The sequence below is a fragment of the Heterodontus francisci genome, chromosome 39 (assembly GCF_036365525.1).
Source record: "Heterodontus francisci isolate sHetFra1 chromosome 39, sHetFra1.hap1, whole genome shotgun sequence".
Lineage (NCBI taxonomy): Eukaryota > Metazoa > Chordata > Chondrichthyes > Heterodontiformes > Heterodontidae > Heterodontus > Heterodontus francisci.
Genome location: NC_090409.1, coordinates 36,561,301 through 36,584,946, shown reverse-complemented (window position 1 = coordinate 36,584,946; position 23,646 = coordinate 36,561,301). Strand labels below are relative to the sequence as shown.

Here is a 23,646-nt window from a genome sequence, read left to right as displayed (position 1 = left end):
GAATGGATTAGATGGGGTGGGAAGTTAGTAATTAATGACAGAGGTTTGTATTTATCGAACACCTTTCATGTAAACATCCTGATGTCCTTCAAAGTAGCTTGATCTGACAAAAATGGATGTTATTGCAAAGGAGGAGATATTAGGAGGGATGACCTTAACCTCAGTCAAAGAGATGGGTTATAAGGAGTATCTCAAAGGAGGAGAGAGAGAGGCGGAGAGGTTTAGGGAGGGAATTCCAGAGCTTAGGGCCCCAGGCAGCTGAAGGCACGGCCACCAATGGTGGAGTGATGGGAATCGGGGGATGGGCAAGAGGCCGGAGACTGAGGAATACTTGATCCCCAAGTGGTGACATACCAGTCCCCGGCAAGGACTTGAGAAAGAAACGGGAGACTGGAAATGGGTCAGTTAGCTTGCGAGGAGAGAGGGGTCATGGCGGTTCCATTTGGGTAATGAAATGAAAATGGCTGATTTGAAAGGTGACGGGGCAGCACCCGAGGAGAGGGAACCATACAGAATGCCAGCTCCCGGGGGGGCTGACAGGAAGGGGAATGGCGTGGCCTATGGTTTGGTGTGAAGGACGTCACGGGAGCAGGAAGTGGGTCTGAGGGACAACTTGAGCTCGGAGAGGGCACAAAGGGAAGATGGGAGAGAAACGACAGAAAGATGTGGGTTCAGGGTTGGGGAGGAGAGGGGGAGAGGGAGGTTTGGCAAGGGCGGACAAGGGAAGAGGGTGGGAGGAGATTTTATTTGACAGAAATAATACCTTTAAAGAGTTGATCAGATCAACCCAACTGGCAACGAAGGAGTTCTGGCTACAAGTTTCAGAGCCATCCCCAATAACTCACTCTTTCAACCCCATTTCATCAGGTTTCTTCAAGCCTTGAACCTTCTCCCCTACCTCCAGTTTCCACCACCAGTCGTGCCATGGTTTGGAAAATTACCGTGAATCTTTGCCAAAGCAGCATCTCCGAAGGTGGTGCTTTGCCAATCAAAGGGTGGAACCACCTGTGGTTTGGCTTTTGTTCCAAGTGCATTTTTTTTCTCTCTCTTTCCTGGCAACGTCACCAGCCCTATAAATTTAATAACATTCCTTTATTCTCAGCAGTTGCACCAAATCTCGAAGACTAGAGCTGGAAGGAGAAGCAGAGGAAAATGAAGCTGTTACTTGGAGCAGTGCTACTCATCGCTTTGGTCACGGAAGGTAGAGTTTTTAGTCTGGCTCCGTGTGCTGTGCATCCCACCCCAGCTTCACTATTAATTTCTTCACAATGTGCGATCAATTATTCTGATATCAGACACATTGCAAAGAGATAGATCCCTTCCTTCGGGGTAAGAGTTGTATCTGAGACAAACAAAGAGAATGTTGCTTCACTTCAGAATATTTGGGGTTACAATTTGCCCAACGTTGTGGTGTTCCTGTGTTTTATCAAAGAGTGATATCTCCCATTGGGGATTGAGTGTTCCTGTGTATTATTACAGAGTGAGTGATATCTCCCATTGGGGATTGAGTGTTCCTGTGTATTATTACAGAGTGAGTGATATCTCCCATCGGGGATTGAGTGTTCCTGTGTATTATTACAGAGTGAGTGATATCTCCCATTGGGGATTGAGTGTTCCTCTGTATTATTACAGAGTGAGTGATATCTCCCATTGAGGATTGAGTGTTCCTGTGTATTATTACAGAGTGAGTGATATCTCCCATCGGGGATTGAGTGTTCCTGTGTATTATTACAGAGTGAGTGATATCTCCCATTGGGGATTGAGTGTTCCTGTGTTTTATCAAAGAGTGAGTGATATCTCCCATCGGGGACTGAGTGTTCCTGTGTATTATTACAGAGTGAGTGATTTCTCCCATTGAGGATTGAGTGTTCCTGTGTATTATTACAGAGTGAGTGATATCTCCCATTGGGGATTGAGTGTTCCTGTGTATTATCAAAGAGTGAGTGATATCTCCCATTGGGGATTGAGTGATCCTGTGTATTGTTACAGAGTGAGTGATATCTCCCATTGGGGATTGAGTGTTCCTGTGTATTATTACAGAGTGAGTGATATCTCCCATTGAGGATTGAGTGTTCCTGTGTATTATTACAGAGTGAGTGATATCTCCCATTGGGAATTGAGTGATCCTGTCTATTATTACAGAGTGAGTGATATCTCCCATTGGGGATTGAGTGTTCCTGTGTATTATTACAGAGTGAGTGATATCTCCCATTGAGGATTGAGTGTTCCTGTGTATTGTTACAGAGTGAGTGATATCTCCCATTGGGGATTGAGTGTTCCTGTGTATTATTACAGAGTGAGTGATATCTCCCATTGGGGATTGAGTGTTCCTGTGTATTATTACAGAGTGAGTGACATCTCCCATTGAGGATTGAGTGATCCTGTGTATTATTACAGAGTGAGTGATATCTCCCATTGGGGATTGAGTGTTCCTGTGTATTATTACAGAGTGAGTGATATCTCCCATTGGGGATTGAGTGTTCCTGTGTATTATTACAGAGTGAGTGATATCTCCCATTGGGGATTGAGTGTTCCTGTGTATTATTACAGAGTGAGTGACATCTCCCATTGAGGATTGAGTGTTCCTGTGTATTATTACAGAGTGAGTGATATCTCCCATTGGGGATTGAGTGTTCCTGTGTATTATTGCAGAGTGAGTGATATCTCCCATTGGGGATTGAGTGTTCCTATGTATTATTACAGAGTGAGTGATATCTCCCATTGGGGATTGAGTGTTCCTGTGTATTATTACAGAGTGAGTGACATCTCCCATTGAGGATTGAGTGTTCCTGTGTATTATTACAGAGTGAGTGATATCTCCCATTGAGGATTGCGTGTTCCTGTGTATTATTACAGAGTGAGTGATATCTCCCATTGGGGATTGAGTGTTCCTGTGTATTATTACAGAGTGAGTGATATCTCCCATTGGGGATTGAGTGTTCCTGTGTATTATTACAGAGTGAGTGACATCTCCCATTGAGGATTGAGTGTTCCTGTGTATTATTACAGAGTGAGTGATATCTCCCATTGGGGATTGAGTGTTCCTGTGTATTATTACAGAGTGAGTGATATCTCCCATTGGGGATTGCGTGTTCCTGTTTATTATTACAGAGTGAGTGATATCTCCCATTGGGGATTGCGTGTTCCTGTGTATTATTACAGAGTGAGTGAATATCTCCCATTGGGGATTGCGTGTTCCTGTGTATTATTACAGAGTGAGTAATGTCGCCTATTGGGGATGGTTCCCTGAGCAGATTTTCAAAGTCATTTGGCGGAATGCCTCATTGCCAGAACTTTCAAACAAGCACCAAGACGTAGCTTGGCTGCTGGTGGGAAGGGCTCCCTCTGAGATCCTTCCTGCACGCCTGGAATCTCACTGCCTCCGCATGCTGCCCTCGAGGTGGCTGTGGTGGGGAAGACACCCTCGTCCACCATTTCTGGAATGTGCCTTAGTAAAGCAGGTGTGGAAAGAGATGCAGTGGTTTTTGTCAAGGTTCATCCCAAGCAGCTCTGTAACACAGGAGTCTGTGCTCTACGGGCTGTTCCCAGGGACGCACACCGAGACAAACATCAACTGCTGCTGGAGGACTATCAATTCGGTGAAAGACGCTCTTTGGTCTGCCCGAAACTTGCTGGTCTTCCAGTGCAAAGAGTTTTCCACGACCGAGTGTTGCAGACTGGCACATTCCAAGGTCCAGGACTACGTGCTGAGGGACGCACTAAAGCTTGTGGCAGCCGCGGCAAAGGCTCAATGGGGAAAGACCACTGTGGCAGGTCCCCCCCACCAAGCTGAACTGAGGGGCTGGATCCATGGAAAACCCCTCGGGCTGTAAGAACCAGAGAATGTTTGACGTAATGTAAATATAACCTGCAATGGTAAGTGTATTAAAACACTTCATGTGTTGAATTGAAAGAAAGTGAACTGTTTTGCACTTTATGTAATGTCTCATTTGAACTGTTGTTTAATGTAATTTTACGAATTTCATGTATAAAGTATAATTTTGGAAAATGGATTAGCAACATGATATTGGTTTCAACCTTGCAGCCCACTCCCTGCTCAGCTTCCATCAGGCTCGAAGGGCTGAATGGCCTAGACCTGTTGCTATATTCTCAGATTTCGAGGGAGCTGCCATTGGAAAGTGACCTGGAGCAGAAACTCTGGTTGAACAGAACGTAGGAAGTAGGAGAAGGAGGAGGCCATTCGACCCATCTGGTCCATGTGGCATCCACCACACAAGGCTCCTCCCACTCCCCTCCTTCATCTCACCCTAAGAGCATATACTCCTTTCTCCCTCATATGTTTATCCAACTTCTGCTTCAATGCATCGATACAGAGTTGGAATTGTGTTAAATATTTGTCTACAACTATCCCACAATTCCATTGCTCTGAGTGTTCTTTTCGCCTAAATTTGTTAGCGCCACACTGATTGGCTACACTGGCATCAATTAAGTCTTGACTTGCCTGGATGGGTGCAGCTCCAACAACACTCAAGAAGCTCGACACCATCCAGGACAAAGCAGCCCACTTGATTGGCACCCCATCCACAAACATTCACTCCCTCCACCACCGACGCACAGTGGCAGCAGTGTGTACCATCCACAAGATGCACTGCAGCAACGCACCAAGACTCCTTCGACAGCACCTTCCAAACCCGCGACCTCTACCACCTCGAAGGACAAGGGCAGCAGATGCATGGGAACACCACCACCTGCAAGTACCCCTCCAAGTCACGCACCATCCTGACTTGGAACGATATCGCCGTTCCTTCACTGTCGCTGGGTCAAAATCCTGGAACTCCCTTCCTAACAGCACTGTGGGTGTACCTACCCCACACGGACTGCAGCGGTTCAAGAAGGCAGCTCACCACCACCTTCTCAAGGGTAATTAGGGATGGGCAATAAATGCTGGCCTGGCCAGCGCTGCAATGAATGAGTAAAAACAAACTTGTCCTCTTTGAACATGCAGGTTACTCACTGGTTTGTCACAGCTGCAATAGTTTCACCGGCAACTGTACTTTAAACACCACCACTGTGTGTAACACAACGAATCATTCAACATGCAGATCCTTCAGCGTCAATGAGGTCTTCCGTAAGTACTGAGCAATCTTTGCTGTTTTCCTTTCACCAGGAGACTGCAACAGTAATAACTTGCATTTATATAGCACCATTAACAATAGTAAAACATCCTAAGGCTTCACAGTAACGATTATCAAACAAAATTTGCCCCCGAGCCACATCAGGAGATATTAGGGAGCGGCGACCAAAAGCTCGGTCAAAGAGATCGGTCTTTAAGAAGCGTCTTAAAGGAGGAGAGACAGAGGGAGAGGTTTAGGGAGAGAATTCCAGAGCTTAGGGCCCCAGGCAGCTGAAGGCACGGCCGCCAATGGTGGAGCGATGGGAATCGGGGGATGGGCAAGAGGCCGGAATTGGAGGAGCGCAGAGATCTCGGAAGGTTGTCGGGGCTGGAGGAGGTTACAGAGATAGGGAGGGCTGTAGGGGCTGGAGGAGGTTACAGAGATAGGGAGGGCTGTAGGGGCTGGAGGAGGTTACAGAGATAGGGAGGGCTGTAGGGGCTGGAGGAGGTTACAGAGATAGGGAGGGCTGTAGGGGCTGGAGGAGGTTACAGTGATATGGAGAGTTGTAGGGGCTGGAGGAGGTTACAGAGATATGGAGGGTCGTAGGGGCTGGAGGAGGTTACAGAGATATGGAGGGTCGTAGGGGCTGGAGGAGGTTACAGAGATATGGAGGGTCGTAGGGGCTGGAGGAGGTTACAGAGATATGGCGGGTCATAGGGGCTGGAGGAGGTTACAGAGATACGGAGGGTCATGGGGGCTGGAGGAGGTTACAGCGATATGGAGGGTCGTAGGGGCTGGAGGAGGTTACAGAGATATGGAGGGTCGTAGGGGCTGGAGGAGGTTACAGAGATATGGAGGGTCGTAGGGGCTGGAGGAGGTTACAGAGATAGGGAGGGTTGTAGGGGCTGGAGGAGGTTACAGAGATAGGGAGGGTTGTAGGGGCTGGAGGAGGTTACAGAGATAGGGAGGGTTGTAGGGGCTGGAGGAGGTTACAGAGATAGGGAGGGTCTTAGGGGCTGGAGGAGCTTACAGAGATAGGGAGGGTTGTAGGGGCTGGAGGAGGTTACAGAGATAGGGAGGGTTGTAGGGGCTGGAGGAGGTTACAGAGATAGGGAGGGTTGTAGGGGTTGGAGAAGGTTACAGAGATAGGGAGGGTTGTAGGGGCTGGAGGAGGTTACAGAGATAGGGAGAGGGTGACGGGGCCATGGAGGGATTTGAAAACAAGGATGTGAATTGTAAAATGGAGGTGTTACCGGACTGGGAGACTGGGAGTGTGGGTTAGCGAGTAACAGGGGGTGACGGGGGAATGGGACTCAGTGCTGGAGAGACCGATCTGAGTATTTTCAAAATGGTGAGAGTTCGGAACTGTGGAGAGGCAGAGAGATTTAGTTCATTTGTACAGAATCAGGAAAAGCAAGTGGAGAGCTACACAAAATAACTTAAAAGGCTAATGGAATTTGGCTGTAATCTCAGGGTGGGCTGGAATAGAGAGGAGTAGAAGTTTTATTGCAGCTGTACGGAGATCCGGTTGAGTCCTATCTGAAGTAACAGCGTTCAGTGTTGGACACTACACCTCAGAGACTATATACTGGCCTTGGAGGGGTTACAGTGCAGATTTACCAGAATGATAGCCGGGATAAGAGAATTCATTCATGCGCACAGACTGGCTCTGAGTGATTTTGTGGAGTAACGTGATGTGATTTGTTCTGTTAGGTGAATCGCGTGCCGATTACATTGTGAGTGGCTGTGGACATTGCATTGGCCTCATCTCCTTCAGTAGCGGAGATTTTTCCAGATACTTGCACACCACATGTTGTAGCTCGGACCTGTGTAACGATGATGTTGTTCCAGGTATGGCATCTACAAGCACCAGTACTGATGAAACATCCATAGAAAAGCCAGCAGGTGCCCCAGTTTAGCATCCCGTCTGAAAGATGGCACCGCCGACAGTGCAGCACTCCCTCAGTACGGCACTGCGAGTGTCAGCCTAGACTACAGGCCCTGCTCTCCAGAGCGGGATTTGAACCCACAACCTGCAGACCCCAAGTTGCGACCGAGCCTCAGTTGACTCGAGCTACTTTTTTCTCTTTTCCTCCCCTTTCCCTTTCTCTTTTGCTTAGCCCCGAAGCAGTCCATCAATTTCCGGGGCTCCAAATCAAAATGATTAATTCCTTGTCTTTTTCCCTTCATAGATTTGCTGTAATTCCAGCAAATGTTATGTCCTGTTGCAGAATGCTTACAGCACTGAAGGAGGCCATTCAGCCCAGCATGTGTGTGCTGGCCCTCTGGGAGAGCAACTCACCTCGTTGCACTTCCACTGCCTTCTCCCTGTAGCTCTGCAAATTTTTTCTCATAGAAAATAGGAGCAGGAGTAGGCCATTCGGCCCCTCGGGCCTGCTCCCCCATTCAAAAAAGATCATGGCTGATGGTCTAATTCAGTACCCTGTTCCCACTTTCTCCCCATATCCCTTGATCCCTTTGGCATTAAGAAATATATCCATCTCCTTCTTGAATATATTTAATGACTTACCCTCCACTGCCTTCTGTGATGGAGAACTCCACAGGTTCACCTCCCTCTGAGTGAAGAGATTTCTCCTCGTTTCTAAATGGCATACCCCATATCCTGGACTCCCCAGCCATTGGGAACATCCTCCCTGCATCTAGTCTGTCTAGTCCTGTTAGAATTTTACATGTTTCTATAAGATCCCCTCTCATTCTTCTAAACTCCAGTGAATATAGGCCTAGTCAACCCAATCTCTCCTCATACGTCAATCCTGCCATCCCAGGAATCAGCCTATGAAATCTTCTTTGCACTCCCTCCATGTCAAGAACATCCTTCCTCAGATAAGGGGACCAAAACTGCACACAATACTTTAGATGTGGTCTCACCAAGGCCCTGCATAACTGCAGTAAGACATCCTTGCTCCTGTACTCAAATCCTCTTGCAATGAAGGCCAACATACCATCCACCTTCCTAACTGCTTGCTGCACCTGAATGCTTGTTTTCAGCGACTGGTGTACAAGGACACCCGGGTCTCGTTGCACCTCCCATGTTCCCAATCTATTACCATTCAGATAATAATCTGCCTTTCTGTTTTTACAACCAAAGTGGATAACCTCACATTTATCCACATTATACTGCATCTGCCATGCATTTTCCCACTCACTCAACTTGTCCAAATCACATTGAGCCTCGTTGCATCCTCCTCACAGCTCACTTTCCCCCCCCCAGCTTTGTTCCGTCTGCAAACTTGGAAATGTTACATTTAGTTCCCTCACCCAAGTCATTAATATATATTGTGAATAGCTGGGGTCCAAGCACTGATCCCTGCGGTACCCCACTAGTCACTGCCTGCCACCCGGAAAAAGACCTGTTTATTCCTACTCTCTGTTTCCTGTCTGTCAACCAATTCTCAATCCATGTCAGTATATTACCCCCAATCCCATGTGCTTTAATTTTGCACACTAACCTCTTATATGGGACCTTATCAAAAGCCTTCTGAAAATCCAAATACATCACATCCACTGGTTCTCCCTTATCTATTCTACTAGTTACATCCTCAAAAAACTCCAGTAGATTTGTTAAGCATGATATCCCTTTCGTAAACCCATGCTGACTTTGTCCAATGTTTTCCAGGTGTTCTGCTATCACATCCTTTATAATATACTTTAGCATTTTCCCCACTACTGATGTAAGGCTAACTGGTCTGTAGTTCCCTGTTTTTTTTCTCCCTCCTTTTTTAAATAGTGGGGTTACATTTTCCACCCTCCAATCTGTAGGAACTGCTCCAGAGTCTATAGAATTTTGGAAGATGACCACCAATGCATCCACTATTTACAGGACCACTTCCTTTAGTACTCTGGGATGTAGATTATCAGACCCTGGGGATTTGTCAGCCTTTAACCCCATTAATTTCCCTAACACTATTTTTTTTACTAATACTGATTTCCTTCAGTTCCTCCCTCTCATTAGACCCTTGGTTCCCTAACATTTCTGGGAGGTTATTTGTATCCTCATTTGTGGAGACAGAACCAATCTATCCACATAATTGATATCCTGTCCTTATTAACAGGCACGGGCCTGGTAATTGTTTTGGATCGTGTTTAGTGTGTTGACAAATTCTGAAGAGCAGAACTTGGGAAGTCGCTGGGATTGGTTAACATTTGTGCCGCCTGTTTGTATTGCAGAGATAGAAGACAGCAAATTAAACGGCCTGGAATGTCATGGATGTCTCACTGGGACGGAGACTGGGTGTAGCAACTTGAAGACAACAGTCAAATGTAGAGGACAACAAGACCACTGTGTTCATACTTCAGGCGAATTCCGAGGGTGTAGGTAGAAGTTTTACAAAAAACAGATTTGCCGGGATGATTCCAGAACGGCAACAGGGTACAACCATCAGGAAAGATTGACCAGGCTGGGGCTCTTTTCTGCAGAAAAGAGAAGGCTGAGGGGTGACCTCATAGAGGTCTTTAAAAATGTTGAAAGGTTTAGATAAGGTAGATATTGAGAAGATGTTTCCACTTGTGTGTGGGGGGAGAGACCAGAACTCGGGGCCCAGCAATATAAGACAGTCACTAATAAATCCAATGGGGAATTCAGGAGAAACCTCTTTCCCCAGAGAGTGGTGAGAATGTGGAACTCGCTCCCACAGGGAGTGGTTGAGGTGAATAGTATCGATGCATTTAAGGGGAAGCTGGATAAACACATGAGGGAGAAAGGAATAGAAGGATATGGCGATAGGGTGAGATGGAGTGGGAGGTGGGAGGAGGCTCGTGTGGAGCAGAAACACCAGCACGGAGCAGATGGGCCGAATGGCCGTATTTCTGCGCTGGATGTTGTATGCAATTCTATGGAAAACAGCTCAATATCAGTCAGGGTTAAAGGTAGTAATGAGATTAGAATGTTATAGGATCCAAATTATACAGCACACTATTGCAGAAGGGACAATAGGTGCAAAATGGATAGGAACAAAACCTGCGTTTGTATAGCACCAGCCACAACATCTGGATGTACCAAAGCATTTAGCATTGAAGTAACTCTAAAGTGTAATCACTGTTGCAGGAAATATAGCAGTCAGTTTGTACAAAGCAAGATCCCACAAGCAGTAAAGTGATAATGACCAGATCATTTCTTTTTAGGGAGGTCAGTTGGTGGATAAATATAAGCCCCAGGACACCGGGAGAACTCACGTGGGATCTTTAACATCCCCCTGGGAGAGCGCATGGGGCCTCTGGAAAAAACAGCCCCTCCGACAGTGCAGCACTCCCTCAGTACTGACCCTCCGACAGTGCAGCACTCCCTCAGTACTGACCCTCCGACAGTGCAGCACTCCCTCAGTACTGACCCTCCGACAGTGCAGCACTCCCTCAGTACTGACCCTCCGACAGTGCAGCACTCCCTCAGTACTGACCCTCCGACAGTGCAGCACTGCCTCAGTACTGACCCTCCGACAGTGCAGCACTCCCTCTGTACTGACCCTCCGACAGTGCAGCACTCCCTCAGTACTGACCCTCCGACAATGCAGCACTTCCTCAGTACTGACCCTCCGACAGTGCAGCACTCCCTCAGTACTGACCCTCTGACAGTGCAGCACTCCCTCAGTACTGACCCTCTGACAGTGCAGCACTCCCTCAGTATTGACCCTCCGACAATGCAGCACTTCCTCAGTACTGACCCTCTGACAGTGCAGCACTCCCTCAGTACTGACCCTCCGACAGTGCAGCACTCCCTCAGTACTGACCCTGCGACAGTGCAGCACTCCCTCAGTACTGACCCTCCGACAATGCAGCACTTCCTCAGTACTGACCCTCCGACAGTGCAGCACTCCCTCAGTACTGACCCTCCGACAATGCAGCACTTCCTCAGTACTGACCCTCCGACAGTGCAGCACTCCCTCAGTACTGACCCTCTGACAGTGCAGCACTCCCTCAGTACTGACCCTCTGACAGTGCAGCACTCCCTCAGTACTGACCCTCCGACAATGCAGCACTTCCTCAGTACTGACCCTCCGACAGTGCAGCACTCCCTCAGTACTGACCCTCTGACAGTGCAGCACTCCCTCAGTACTGACCCTCTGACAGTGCAGCACTCCCTCAGTACTGACCCTCCGACAATGCAGCACTTCCTCAGTACTGACCCTCTGACAGTGCAGCACTCCCTCAGTACTGACCCTCCGACAGTGCAGCACTCCCTCAGTACTGACCCTGCGACAGTGCAGCACTCCCTCAGTACTAGGACTGGGAGTGTTGGCCTGGGTAAGAGACTCAACTCTCTGGAGTGGGTCTTTGAATCCACAGCCTCCTTGATCAGGTGAGCTACCCACTGACCAACAGCTGATTCTTGGAGGAATGTTTAACAAGCCAAATCATCCCAAGGTGTGATGATGGAATCAGGAGAAACAAAGAGAGAGTGATGAACAGTATTGACCAGAAGCTCCGTCATAGAGGCTGGTTTTGAAGTACCATCCTAAAGGGGGAGGGAGAGACCCGGAGAGATTTAGGCAGGGAATTCTAGAGCTTAGGGCCCCAGGCAGCTGACGGCACAGTTTTGATCCATCAGGCAAAGGAATAGGGAGAATGATATAGAAACTCTTTGCAAACCTCTCTCCGAAAAGAAAGTAGGATGTAATGGAAACGATGTTATATTTGTAAAACAAACTCTGAACAGACCTGATTCTGGGCACAGCACCTGAAGAAGGGTATATTAGTCTCGTCTAGGGTGCATGATATATTCACTGGAATGACCCCGGGGATAAAAGGGTTAAATGAGGAGGACAGGTTGCACAGACTGGGCTTGTATTCCCTCGAGTGTCGATGATTAAGGGGCGTGATCGAATCGAGGGGTTTAAGATGATTAAAGGTTTCGATCGGGTCGATAGAGAGAAACTATTTCCTCTGGTCGGGGGGGAGATTCCAGAACAAGGGGGCAGACCCTTAAAATCAGAGCCAGGCCGTTCAGGGGTGATGTCAGGAAGCATTTCTTCACACAAAGGGGAGTGGGAATCTGGAACTCTCTCCCCCAGAAAGCTGTCGAGGCTGGAGGGTGTGTGGGGTGGGGGGTGGGGGGGGGGGGGGTCAATTAGAAATTGACTGATAGATATTTGTTGGGGAAGGGGATTAAGGATTACGGCACCAAGGCGGGGAGATGGAGTTAAGATACAAATCTGCCATGATCTCATTGAATGGTGGAACAGTCTCGAGGGGATGAATGGCCTCCTCTGGCTCCTGTGCAGTGGGCCTTATCATTCAGATAATGAGAGGTTGATCTGCACTGGTAGAAAATGAAGTCAAATTGGATGAGGTGGAAGATGAAGGAGTATCTTTCAGTGCTTTGAAAGATGTTAAAACTGATGACTTTCTTTTTGCTACAAACAGTGGACCCATCAACGTACGTATTCAAAGGCTGTGCTTCTGATTTTGTCTGCCAAGAACCCAGCACTTTCGCCATTTTCAATTTCGATCCAACCAATGCTTTCTACTGCTGCAAAGACAACATGTGCAACTTGGAGTCCCGGAACTTCACACGATCTACCACACTTGCACCCACAACGTCTCCAAACCATGGTCCATCCACTCAACTCAATACCTGCTTGGCCACTGCTCTCCTTCTAGCCTCTCTCAAACTTCTTCTCTAAAGAAACGCTGCACTCGTCCACTGTCCTCGACTGATTGAAGCTTCTTATGGATGGAAGGAGGATCCTGAGGAGGGAGGGAGAGTCCCAGCATGCTCAGCATGGGCAACCTCTTTCTCAACAGCTTTACAAACTGACTCAATCCCCTGCCTTGGGAAATCCTTCAGCCCTGTCCTCCTCAACCCCTCACAGCTATGTGGGTGTCAGCCTACGTTTGATCAAAGAAGCTTGTGTTTGTGTAATGTTTGATCCCAGCACCAGATGAGGGCCATTCCACCCATCGTGTCTGTGCCAGCTCTTTCTTAGCGCGAGCTCAAAGCCTGTCCCACTGTCCCACTCTCTCCCCATAGCCCTGTATCAATCCCAAACTAATTCCACTGTCCCACTCTCTCTCCATAGCCCTGTATCAATCCCAAACTAATCCCACTGTCCCGCTTTCTCTCCAAAGCCCTGTATCAATCCCAAATTAATCCCATTGTCCCGCTCTCTCCCCATAGCCCTGAATCAATCCCAAACTAATTCCACTGTCCCACTCTCTCTCCATAGCCCTGTATCAATCCCAAACTAATCCCACTGCCCCGCTCTCTCCCCATAGCCCTGTATCAATCCCAAACTAATCCCACTGCCCCGCTCTCTCCCCAAAGCCCCGTATCAATCCCAAACTAATCCCACTGTCCCGCTCTCTCCCCAAAGCCCTTAATCAATCCCAAACTAATCCCACTGTCCCACTCTCTCTCTATAGCCCTGTATCAATCCCAAACTAATCCCACTGCCCCGCTCTCTCCCCATAGCCCTGTATCAATCCCAAACAAATCCACTGCCCCGCATTCTCATCCATAGCCCTGTATAAATCCCAAACTAATCCCACTGTCCCGCTTTCTCTCCATAGCCCTGTATCAATCCCAAACTAATCCCACTGCCCCGCTCTCTCCCCAAAGCCCTGAATCAATCCCAAACTAATCCCACTGTCCCGCTTTCTCTCCATAGCCCTGTATCAATCCCAAACTAATCCCACTGCCCCGCTCTCTCCCCAAAGCCCTGAATCAATCCCAAACTAATCCCACTGCCCCGCTCTCTCCCCATAGCCCTGTATCAATCCCAAACTAATCCCATTGTCCCGCTCTCTCCCCAGAGCCCTGTATCAATCCCAAACTAATCCCACTGTCCCGCTCTCTCCCCATAGCCCTGTATCAATCCCACACTATTCCCACTGTCCCGCTCTCTCCCCATAGCCCCATATCAATCCCAAACTAATCCCACTGCCCCGCTCTCTCCCCATAGCCCTGAATCAATCCCAAACAAATCCACTGCTCCGCATTCTCATCCATAGCCCTGTATAAATCCCAAACTAATCCCACTGTCCCACTCTCTCTCCATAGCCCTGTATCAATCCCAAACTAATCCCACTGTCCCGCTTTCTCTCCATAGCCCTGTATCAATCCCAAACTAATCCCACTGTCCCGCTTTCTCTCCATAGCCCTGTATCAATCCCAAACTAATCCCACTGCCCCGCTCTCTCCCCATAGCCCTGTATCAATCCCACACTAATCCCACTGTCCCGCTCTCTCCCCATAGCCCTGTATCAATCCCACACTATTCCCACTGACCCGCTCTCTCCCCATAGCCCCGTATCAATCCCAAACTAATCCCACTGCCCCGCTCTCTCTCCATAGCCGTGAATCAATCCCAAACTAATCCCACTGTCCCGCTCTCTCTCCATAGCCCTGTATCAATTCCAAATTAATCCCACTGTCCCACTCTTTCCCCATAGCCCTGTATCAATCCCAAACTAATCCCACTGTCCCGCTCTCTCTCCATAGCCCTGTATCAATTCCAAATTAATCCCACTGTCCCACTCTTTCCCCATAGCCCTGTATCAATCCCAAACTAATCCCACTGTCCCGCTCTTTCCCCATCGCCCTGTATCAATCCCAAACTAATCCCACTGTCCCGCTCTCTCTCCATAGCCCTGTATCAATTCCAAATTAATCCCACTGTCCCACTCTTTCCCCATAGCCCTGTATCAATCCCAAACTAATCCCACTGTCCCGCTCTCTCTCCATAGCCCCGTATCAATCCCAAACTAATCCCACTGTCCCGCTCTTTCCCCATAGCCCTGTATCAATCCCAAACTAATCCCACTGCCCCGCTCTCTCCCCATAGCTCTGTATCAATCCCAAACTAATCCCACTGTCCCGCTCTCTCCCCATAGCCCTGTATCAATCCCAAACTAATCCCACTGTCCCGCTCTCTCCCCATAGCCCCGTATCAATCCCAAACTAATCCCACTGCCCCGAGCTCTCTCCCCATAGCCCTGTATCAATCCCTAACTAATCCCACTGTCCCGCTCTCTCCCCATAGCCCCGTATCAATCCCAAACTGATCCCACTGACCTATTCTCTCTGATTATAGGGGAAATATATTAAAACCTCAATGCAGGGTTGCAGGAAGTCACTGGTTAATAATTCATTTCAGAGACATCCCTGCCTGTAAATACAGAATTACTGCTGTTGCTAACTGAAAGTTGCCTTCACTCATCAAATAAAGCGACATTTCATTGATTCCTTCAGCAAAATATTTACCTGTTGCACAATCCCAATAATGTGGCATTGACTGTTGAGAGTCACACCGCCCTCTATCTCCCTCTGTTGGTGTCTCTCTGTATCACTGGACACAGACATGGTGTTTCAGCCTTTCTGGCAAAGCCACATACGTGACAACAAAGTCATGAAGTTTGAAAGGGTGAATCTGGGAAAGTGCTCTTTCAGTTCGGGGTACCTTAATGTGATTGTAGAAACTTGTTCCAGTCTTTGTTTAGATATAGGTGTGTTTGAGTAAAGTCAAGGGGCAGCCAGCAGACTTGGGGTGTATCACATTGCAGAACCCAATACTGACTGAGGTGTCGAGCGGGCTGGCTCTATAACAGGGCGGGTGTTATAATGGGTGACGGATGCAGTACCTCCTGCTTTTGCGATGCCTCCCCAGTCAAATTTCCACCCCGATTTTGTCTTTTCTCTGAATTGTTTTCAAGTTAATGTGTTGGCACAAGAATTGATGCTGCCACCTCTGGAGAGAATTGAGAAAGACCGCAGACCGACTGGCTGCTGGGAGTTACTACTGACTCCTCCATAAAGACTTCCGAAACGGAGTGCAGGCTTTGGTGGTGGATGTGCAAACATTTTCAGAATCGAATCATTTCTAGACGACAATAAACTGAAAAGAGCTCAAAAACCTGAGTCTTTCCGTGGATCTTGTGTGTCCGATGACCGCTGTTTACCCCTTTAAAATACATGAGTTAGTGTTTCTATTTTGTGTGGGGGTTGTGGGGGGGGGTGTTGGTGAGACCAAAACTCGGGGCCCATCAATATAAGACAGTCACTAATAAATCCAATGGGGAATTCCGGAGAAACCTCTTTCCCCGGAGAGTGGTGAGAATGTGGAACTCGCTCCCACAGGGAGTGGTTGAGGTGAATCGTATCGATGCGTTTAAGCTGGATAAACACACGAGGGAGAAAGGAATAGAGGGATATGGTGATAGGGTGAGAGGGAGAGGGAGGTGGGAGGAGGCTCGTGTGGAGCAGAAACACCAGCCACGGAGCCAGATGGGCCGAATGGCCTGTTTCTGTACTAACACGGGTGAAGGTTCTCAACATTTCGGTGACAATCGGGGCTGTCGGAGAGTTTGAAGAGGGTCATTGACTGAATTCACACACAACCATTGCCCAAATTGACGATAAAGGTTTCTTGTTGCCATCAAGCAATGGATTGAGCGACAAATCCCATGACTGCACTTCACTGTCTGCAGGGAATTCAGCTCCTTCCAACATAACAACAAGATGACTAGGGAAAAGCACTCAACCTGCCTGACACTGACAATAACTGGAATATCGATATTAGACAGTTCCAAATCCCCCATCCCACTGCACTCTCCCCCTCCCAATCGCAGAAACAGAATTTCCTCACGGAGGTAGAGGAACTCAGAATTAATTAGAGAGAAAATCAATTCTGGAAATTTCCTTTCTGACACCCAGAGGTGATCAATGGAGTCTAGGATCTGGGCCCTCTGTGTGTTACTGTTCATCCCCCTACTTTACACACACTGTCCCTGTCCCCTTCCCTCTGGAGGGCAATTCAGAGAGTTAGCACCCAATCACACTACGTCATTGTAGGAAAGAGGCTGCAAGGTTCCCTAGTGTCAATTTGGACGTTACTATCCCAGAAGATAGCTCCTCTGACAGTGCAGCACTCCCTCAGTACGGACCCTCCGACATTGCAGCACTCCCTCAGTACTGACCCTCCGACAGTGCAGCACTCCCTCAGTCCTGACCCTCTGACAGTGCAGCGTTCCCTCAGTACTGACCCTCCGACAGTGCAGCATTCCCTCAGCACTGACCCTCTGACAGTGCAGCACTCCCTCAGTACGAACCTTCCGACAGTGCAGCGCTCCCTCAGTACTGACCCTCCGACAGTGCAGCACTCCCTCAGCACTGACCCTCTGACAGTGCAGCACTCCCTCAGTACGGACCGTCCGACAGTGCAGCACTCCCTCAGTACTGACCCTCCGACAGTGCAGCACTCCCTCAGTACTGACCCTCTGACAGTGCAGCACTCCCTCAGTACTGACCCTCCGACAGTGCAGCACTCCCTCAGCACTGACCCTCTGACAGTGCAGCACTCCCTCAGTACGGACCTTCCGACAGTGCAGCACTCCCTCAGTACTGACCCTCTGACAGTGCAGCACTCCCTCAGTACTGACCCTCCGACAGTGCTGCACTCCCTCAGTACTGACCCTCCGACAGTGCAGCACTCCCTCAGTACTGACCCTCCGACAGTGCAGCGTTCCCTCAGTAACTGCACTGGGAATGTTGGCCTGAATTTTATGCTCAAGTCTCTGGAGTGGGACTCAAACCCACAACCTTTAGACTTAGGGGCGAGCGGGAGAGGCAGAGAGAGAGAGCCCACTGCACCAGTGCAAACATCGATTGTGCTATTCCATCCTTGGAGATTCCAGGACAGTACAGGAGATTCGAAATCCAAGTTCTGGCCCCAGGCAGCATCATAAAATAGGGGAAAAATATCTGGAAAATATCCTGTGTAACAGGCTCGAGAGGGGCGGAATGGGCCTCCTCCTGTTCCTGTGTAACAGGCTCGAGGGGGCTGAATGGGCCTCCTCCTGTTCCTGTGTAACAGGCTCGAGGGGGCTGAATGGGCCTCCTCCTGTTCCTGTGTAACAGGCTCGAGAGGGGCTGAATGGGCCTCCTCCTGTTCCTGTGTAACAGGCTCGAGAGGGGCTGAATGGACCTCCTCCTGTTCCTGTGTAACAGGCTCGAGAGGGCTGAATGGGCCTCCTCCTGTTCCTGTGTAACAGGCTCGAGGGGGCTGAATGGGCCTCCTCCTGTTCCTGTGTAACAGGCTCGAGAGGGGCTGAATGGGCCTCCTCCTGTTCCTGTGTAACAGGCTCGAGAGGGGCTGAATGGGCCTCCTCCTGTTCCTGTGTAACAGGCTCGAGAGGGGCTGAATGGACCTCCTCCTGTTCCTGTGTAACAGGCTCGAGAGGGCTGAATGGGCCTCTTCCTGTTCCTGTGTAACAGGCTCGAGGGGGCTGAATGGGCCTCCTCCTGTTCCTGTGTAACAGGCTCGAGAGGGGCTGAATGGGCCTCCTCCTGTTCCTGTGTAACAGGCTCGAGAGGGGCTGAATGGGCCTCCTCCTGTTCCTGTGTAACAGGCTCTAGAGGGGCTGAATGGGCCTCCTCCTGTTCCTGTGTAACAGGCTCGAGGGGGCGGAATGGGCCTCCTCCTGTTCCTGTGTAACAGGCTCGAGAGGGGCTGAATGGGCCTCCTCCTGTTCCTCGTGGTGACCCCTGGTGATCGAGGCTCCTGCTGACCCCTGGTGGTGACCCCTGATGATCGAGGCTCCTGCTGACCCCTGGTGGTGACCCCTGGTGACTGACCCTTCTGCTGATCCCTGGTGATGACCTCTGGGGCTGACTCCCGGTAGTGACCCTGACTGTCAAATGCGGGTCAGTCTCTCTCTCTCTCTCTCTAACCACTTGGTGCTGGTATCACTCCAGCAGGATATAACTGCAAAGGGACAATCGACTTGGCTGCTTCCTGTTGATGATGTCAGACAGCACCTTTCACTAGTTGGTGAAAGAAAGACCTTCGCTTTTAAAATTAAAATTAATAAAAATCAGGAATTTCAAAGCTAGTCTAGTGGTGGCCATGAAACCACTGTCGATTGTTGTAAAAACACATCTGGTTCACTAATGTCCTTTAGGGAAGGAAATCTGCTGTCCTTACCTGGCCTGGCCTACATGTGAATCCAGACCCACAGCAATGTGGTTGACTCTTAAATGCCCTCTGAAATGGCCTAGCAAGACACTCAGTTCAAGGGCAATTAGGGATGGGCAAAAAATGTTGGCCTGGCCAACATCCCATGAACAAATAAAAAAAACCTCAGTGACTGGGACCGTAAATGCTTGTTTTAGTTTACAAACGGGACTTTTATCATTTCAACCTGTTGCCTTTGGAGATTTTGCGTCTATTAATCTGTGACTCCATTGCTTTAACCTAAGATGAGCACTGTCTGTTTAATTACACTAAAGGTCTTCATTCATTTGGCGCCTTTCATGACTTTTGACAGCCAATGACGTACAGGTTTTTGAAGTCTCGTCGCTGTTGGCATGCAGGAAATGTGGCAGCCAATTGACAATTGGCGCACAGCAAGATCCCACAACCTCGCCCCCCCTACGGTGCGAAGACAGAAACCTTCCCCTCGGTCATTTCTACTGTGAATTCGTTCAGGAGAAATTCCTCAATCTGAGAGATTTAAGTAAGCACCTCAGGCTAAGACTGACAACTTGATGCAGTTTGCGTTGTGAGGCGGGCGGACGTGCTTCCCCCGCACAAATTTCACCACCCCCCGCCCCCCGACAGCTGACCATCTCTCTCCGGAATTTGGACAAGTGCCTCAATTTAAGGGCAGAGATTTCTTCGAATTATGAGTATTTGTGTCAGATGAAAGGAGGTAAACATCCGTTCTTGATAAACTGGTTTATTGTTCAGTGTCTGTGAGACTTAAATATTTCTCAGAATTTCTAAAATATGTCGACAACCCTTTTCACTGCTGTCTTAGTGAACTACAGACCCTCTCCTGGAAGTAATTCCCTCTCTTTCTCTCTGTCTTCTTTTTACCACACATATTCTCACCCTCTCTCTTTATTTGTCTCTCTCACTCTCATACACAATCACGCTCTCTGTGTGTCTCTCCTTCCTTCTGCCTTTCTCTAGTTTTATCTTTCTTTCACTCTCTCACAACCTCAGTCTTCCTCTCTGTCTTTTTTTCTCTCTCTCTCTCTCACTCTTGCTTTGGCTCTCTCACTCTCAGCACACACTGTCTCTCTAACACCCACTCACTCCCTCTCTCTATCTCTACCTCTGTCTGTCTTCTCTCTTTCTCTGTCTCCCTCTTTCTCACTCACTCTCTGTCTCTGTATCTCCATCTCTGTCTGTTTTCTGTCTCTCGCTCTCTGTCTGTCTCTCTCTGCTCTCTCCCTGTCTCTCCGACTCTTCATCTCTGTCTCTCTCTCTGTCTGGCTGACTCTCTCTCTCTCTGTCTCTCTATCTCTCTGTCTGTCTGTCTCTCTCTCTTTCTCTCTCACTTTTCCCTGTATCACTAGATCAGTGACAGCAGTGATATGTAATTGAGCGGGAGGGTAAATTTCAGAGGAAAGTAGCTGAAAGACTGAAGCCTCCTGCAGAGGGTAAATTTTGGAGATAATTACACTAAAGGAAGATTCCGGAACCTTCTCTAAGGCTTGGAAGGGGTGGGTGACACCCAGTATTTTTGGCAATAAGGTAATCAGTAAAAAGAACCAGAGGGGGGGGAGATGAGGAGAATTTTTTTGACGCAGTGAGTTGTTGTGATCTGGAACGCGCTGCCTGAAAGGGCGGTGGAAGCAGATTCAATAGTAACTTTCAAAAGGGGAATTGGAGAAATACGAAAATTTACAGGAGGATGGGGGAAAGGGTTAGTGGGGAGTAATTGGATAGATCTTTCAAACAGCCAGTACAGGGACGATGGGCTGAATGGACTCCTCCTGTGCTTAAAGATTCTATGATAAACAGGGTATTTTGAAGTTGGCAGACAGTGACTAGTGGAGTGTCACAAGTATCGGTACTGGCACATGTGGAAATGCAACCTCATGCACTAAATCGTCACCGTCTGCGACGTTTTAGGCTGCAGCCAGAATTAAATATGGCGCTGCTCAATTTAACACAAAAACAAAATTAAATTCAATCGCTGCAATCCCACTCCACCTCCAACAATATCCCACTTCTCTTCCCCGGTGATGCTTCCCGCGCCCGTCCGCTTGCCGCTCGCTCCCGCACTTGCTGCTGCCTTCCCTCAGCCCACACTCCCCGCTTCAACATTCCCCACCACCCCACCCACCCCCCCCCCCCCGCCTGTCGTCCACTCCCTCCCCCTCGCCACTCCCTCCCGCTTCTCTCCCCCCCCCCCCCGCCATCCTGCTCCCCATGGGGAAAGCGGGGGAAAGAGTGCTCTGATGCAGTCGGAACGCCGGATGCATTGCCAGGAGTCACTATGTACTTTTAAACTGTGCATCCTAGTTTTAACCTCTCCACCCTGTCAAGCCCCCCTCCTCAGGAATCTTAGATGTTCCAATGAGATCACATCCTGGCCACTTGGAGGGTATGTTTTGCTTGGCAGAGTTGTCTTAAACCTACCTCTATTTCGTGTCAGCTTTGAGAGGTGTAGATCTGAGTGACATTAAAGCAAGGCCTGGCTTTTTCCTCCATCTCTTGATATGTTCTTTTGACCGCCTGGACGTGTCTTTATCTAAACCCCTGTGGGTAGTGTGGTGATGAGGTGATAATGTTGAACCCACACTGTCCAGCAAACTCCTTTATTCTCTGCAGGTGAATTGGGCACCATTGTCATGTATTAATCTTTCAGGAATCCTTTGTTCAGCAAACAGAACTCGTATTGTTGGGAGGATTGTTGTGCTCCTCAAGTCTTTCACCTTTAGGATAAGTTAAGTAGTAGTCTGCGACTATGAGATACCATTCTTGAATGAATCGGCTCCTACAGTATGCTATGGTCTGGGTGGTACTTTGATATCTATCATCTCTTTCTGTTGGGAGTTTCTGTACATACATTGCATGTGCACACCATATTTTCAATATTTTTGTATATGCCTATCCAGTACAAAGCAGATCTGTCTCTGAGCTTACACTTCTCCATTCCCATGTGGCCTTCGTGTAACTTTTGGAGAAGTTCTTCCTGCATTGTTTTGGGTTTGATTATTCTGGATCCGGCCTGTAGAACACCATCTTCTAGTGAGATGTCATCTCTGATAGACCAGTACTGCCATATTGTTGGCTGTGTGTGCTGTATCTAATCAGGGCCATCCCTGGATCACTTGCTGAGATAGCATCTGTAACTCCTCGTCTTTGCTGGTCTCTTCTCTAATTTGACTCAGTTTCGGTGGTGTCACATTCACTAGGTGATGAATCTTTAAGCCTAGATTGTCTATCTCATGTTTCTCCTGTGGTGATAGGGTGTCTGCCAGCACTATTTCTCTTCCTGGCTTATATTTCAGAGTGAAATCATAACTCTGAAGCCTCTGCAGTCTTGCTGGTGATTTACATAGATTTTTCTTGTAGATCTGCTCTCGTGGACGGTGATCACTCTCCACTGTGAACTTTCTCCCATCGAGATATGTGTGGAACTTCTCACATCCATACACGACTGCCAAAAGCTTTCTCTCTATGTTGGCATATCTTGGCTCAGCTGATGATAGAACTTTGGACACAAATGCTATCGGCTTTCCCTCTTGTACCAGGGCTGCTCCCAGTCCTTTTTGTGGAAGCATCGACTTGCAGAATGACAGGTTTCTTTCTGTCGTAGTATGACAGACTTGTCTCCTTGCATACTACCTCTTTGAGTTTGTTGAAACTCCTGTCATGTGACTCTGACCACTGGTCCTCTACATCTTCTTTCATCAGCTCCCGCAGGTTTGCCGTGTGTTCCGACATGTGCAGAATAAAGGAGCTCATGTATTGTATTAAACCAAGGAAACTTCTCAACTCTCTCCTATCTCTTGGGGCTTCCGTCCCTGAGATGACTGAGATTCTTTCGGGGCTCGGCTTGACTCCGTCAGATGTGTACACCATTCCGAAGAACCAGCATTCTGTCACTTTCACAATGTATTTGTCTGTGTTTAGCTTAATCCCAGCTTTCCTGGTTCTCTCCACGGCTTCATGTAGATGGTTATCATGATATTTTCCGTCTACACCATATATCTGGATATCTTCTGCTGTACCGACTGCTCCGTTACATCCTTGGTTTGCTTCGTCTACTTTCTGTTGGAACACATCCTGGCTCACTTTGAGGCCAAAGGGTAGACACAGGAATTTGTACTGTCCAAAGGGCGTGTTGAATGATGTCAACAGTGAAGATTCTGCGTCTAGTTTCACATTCCAGTAGCCATTTCTGGCATCAAGCTTGCTGAAAACGTTTGCCCCTGTCAGTGCTGGTGTGATTTCTTGCAATGTGGGAATAGGGTAGTGATCCCTCTTTATTGCTTGGTTAAGATCTTTGGGATCCAGGCAAATTCTTAGCCGTCCATTTGGTTTCTCCCTCACCGTGATGGAATTTACCCAATCTGTAGGCTCTGTGACTCTGGCGATTACCTTCTTTTCTTCCATTTCTCGGAGCTCTCATTCAAGCTTAACTTTTAGTTCTACTGGTACTTTGCGTGGGGGATGAATCACTGGTTTCATCGCTGGGTCAATAGTGATGTGATACTCAAAATCTTTGAAGCATCCAACCGTCTCATCAAAACACTCTGGGTACATGTGTACCAGATCTTCTTTGCTTCTGATTGGAGGATGCTTTTCAATGGGTGTACTAT

General features: G+C 48.5%; 1 protein-coding gene across 1 annotated transcript; it reads left to right on the top strand.

Annotated features, from left to right (window-relative positions):
• Positions 1–1,116: 1,116 nt before the first annotated feature.
• Positions 1,117–15,926, top strand: LOC137352933 (urokinase plasminogen activator surface receptor-like). Its single transcript, XM_068018789.1, has 5 exons — positions 1,117–1,201; positions 4,967–5,089; positions 6,789–6,926; positions 9,264–9,407; positions 12,453–15,926. The coding sequence occupies exons 1-5, from the start codon at positions 1,153–1,155 to the stop codon at positions 12,710–12,712; spliced, it is 714 nt and encodes a 237-aa protein (XP_067874890.1). The 5' UTR covers positions 1,117–1,152; the 3' UTR covers positions 12,713–15,926.
• The last annotated feature ends 7,720 nt before the right edge of the window (positions 15,927–23,646 follow it).

Coding starts and splice junctions, on each gene's coding strand:
- LOC137352933 (XM_068018789.1), top strand. CDS start 1,153: ATGAAGCTGTTACTTGGAGCAGTGCTACTCATCGCTTTGGTCACGGAA. Junction 1,202..4,966: donor CATCGCTTTGGTCACGGAAG/GTAGAGTTTTTA, acceptor TTGAACATGCAG/GTTACTCACTGGTTTGTCAC. Junction 5,090..6,788: donor CAGCGTCAATGAGGTCTTCC/GTAAGTACTGAG, acceptor TTGTTCTGTTAG/GTGAATCGCGTGCCGATTAC.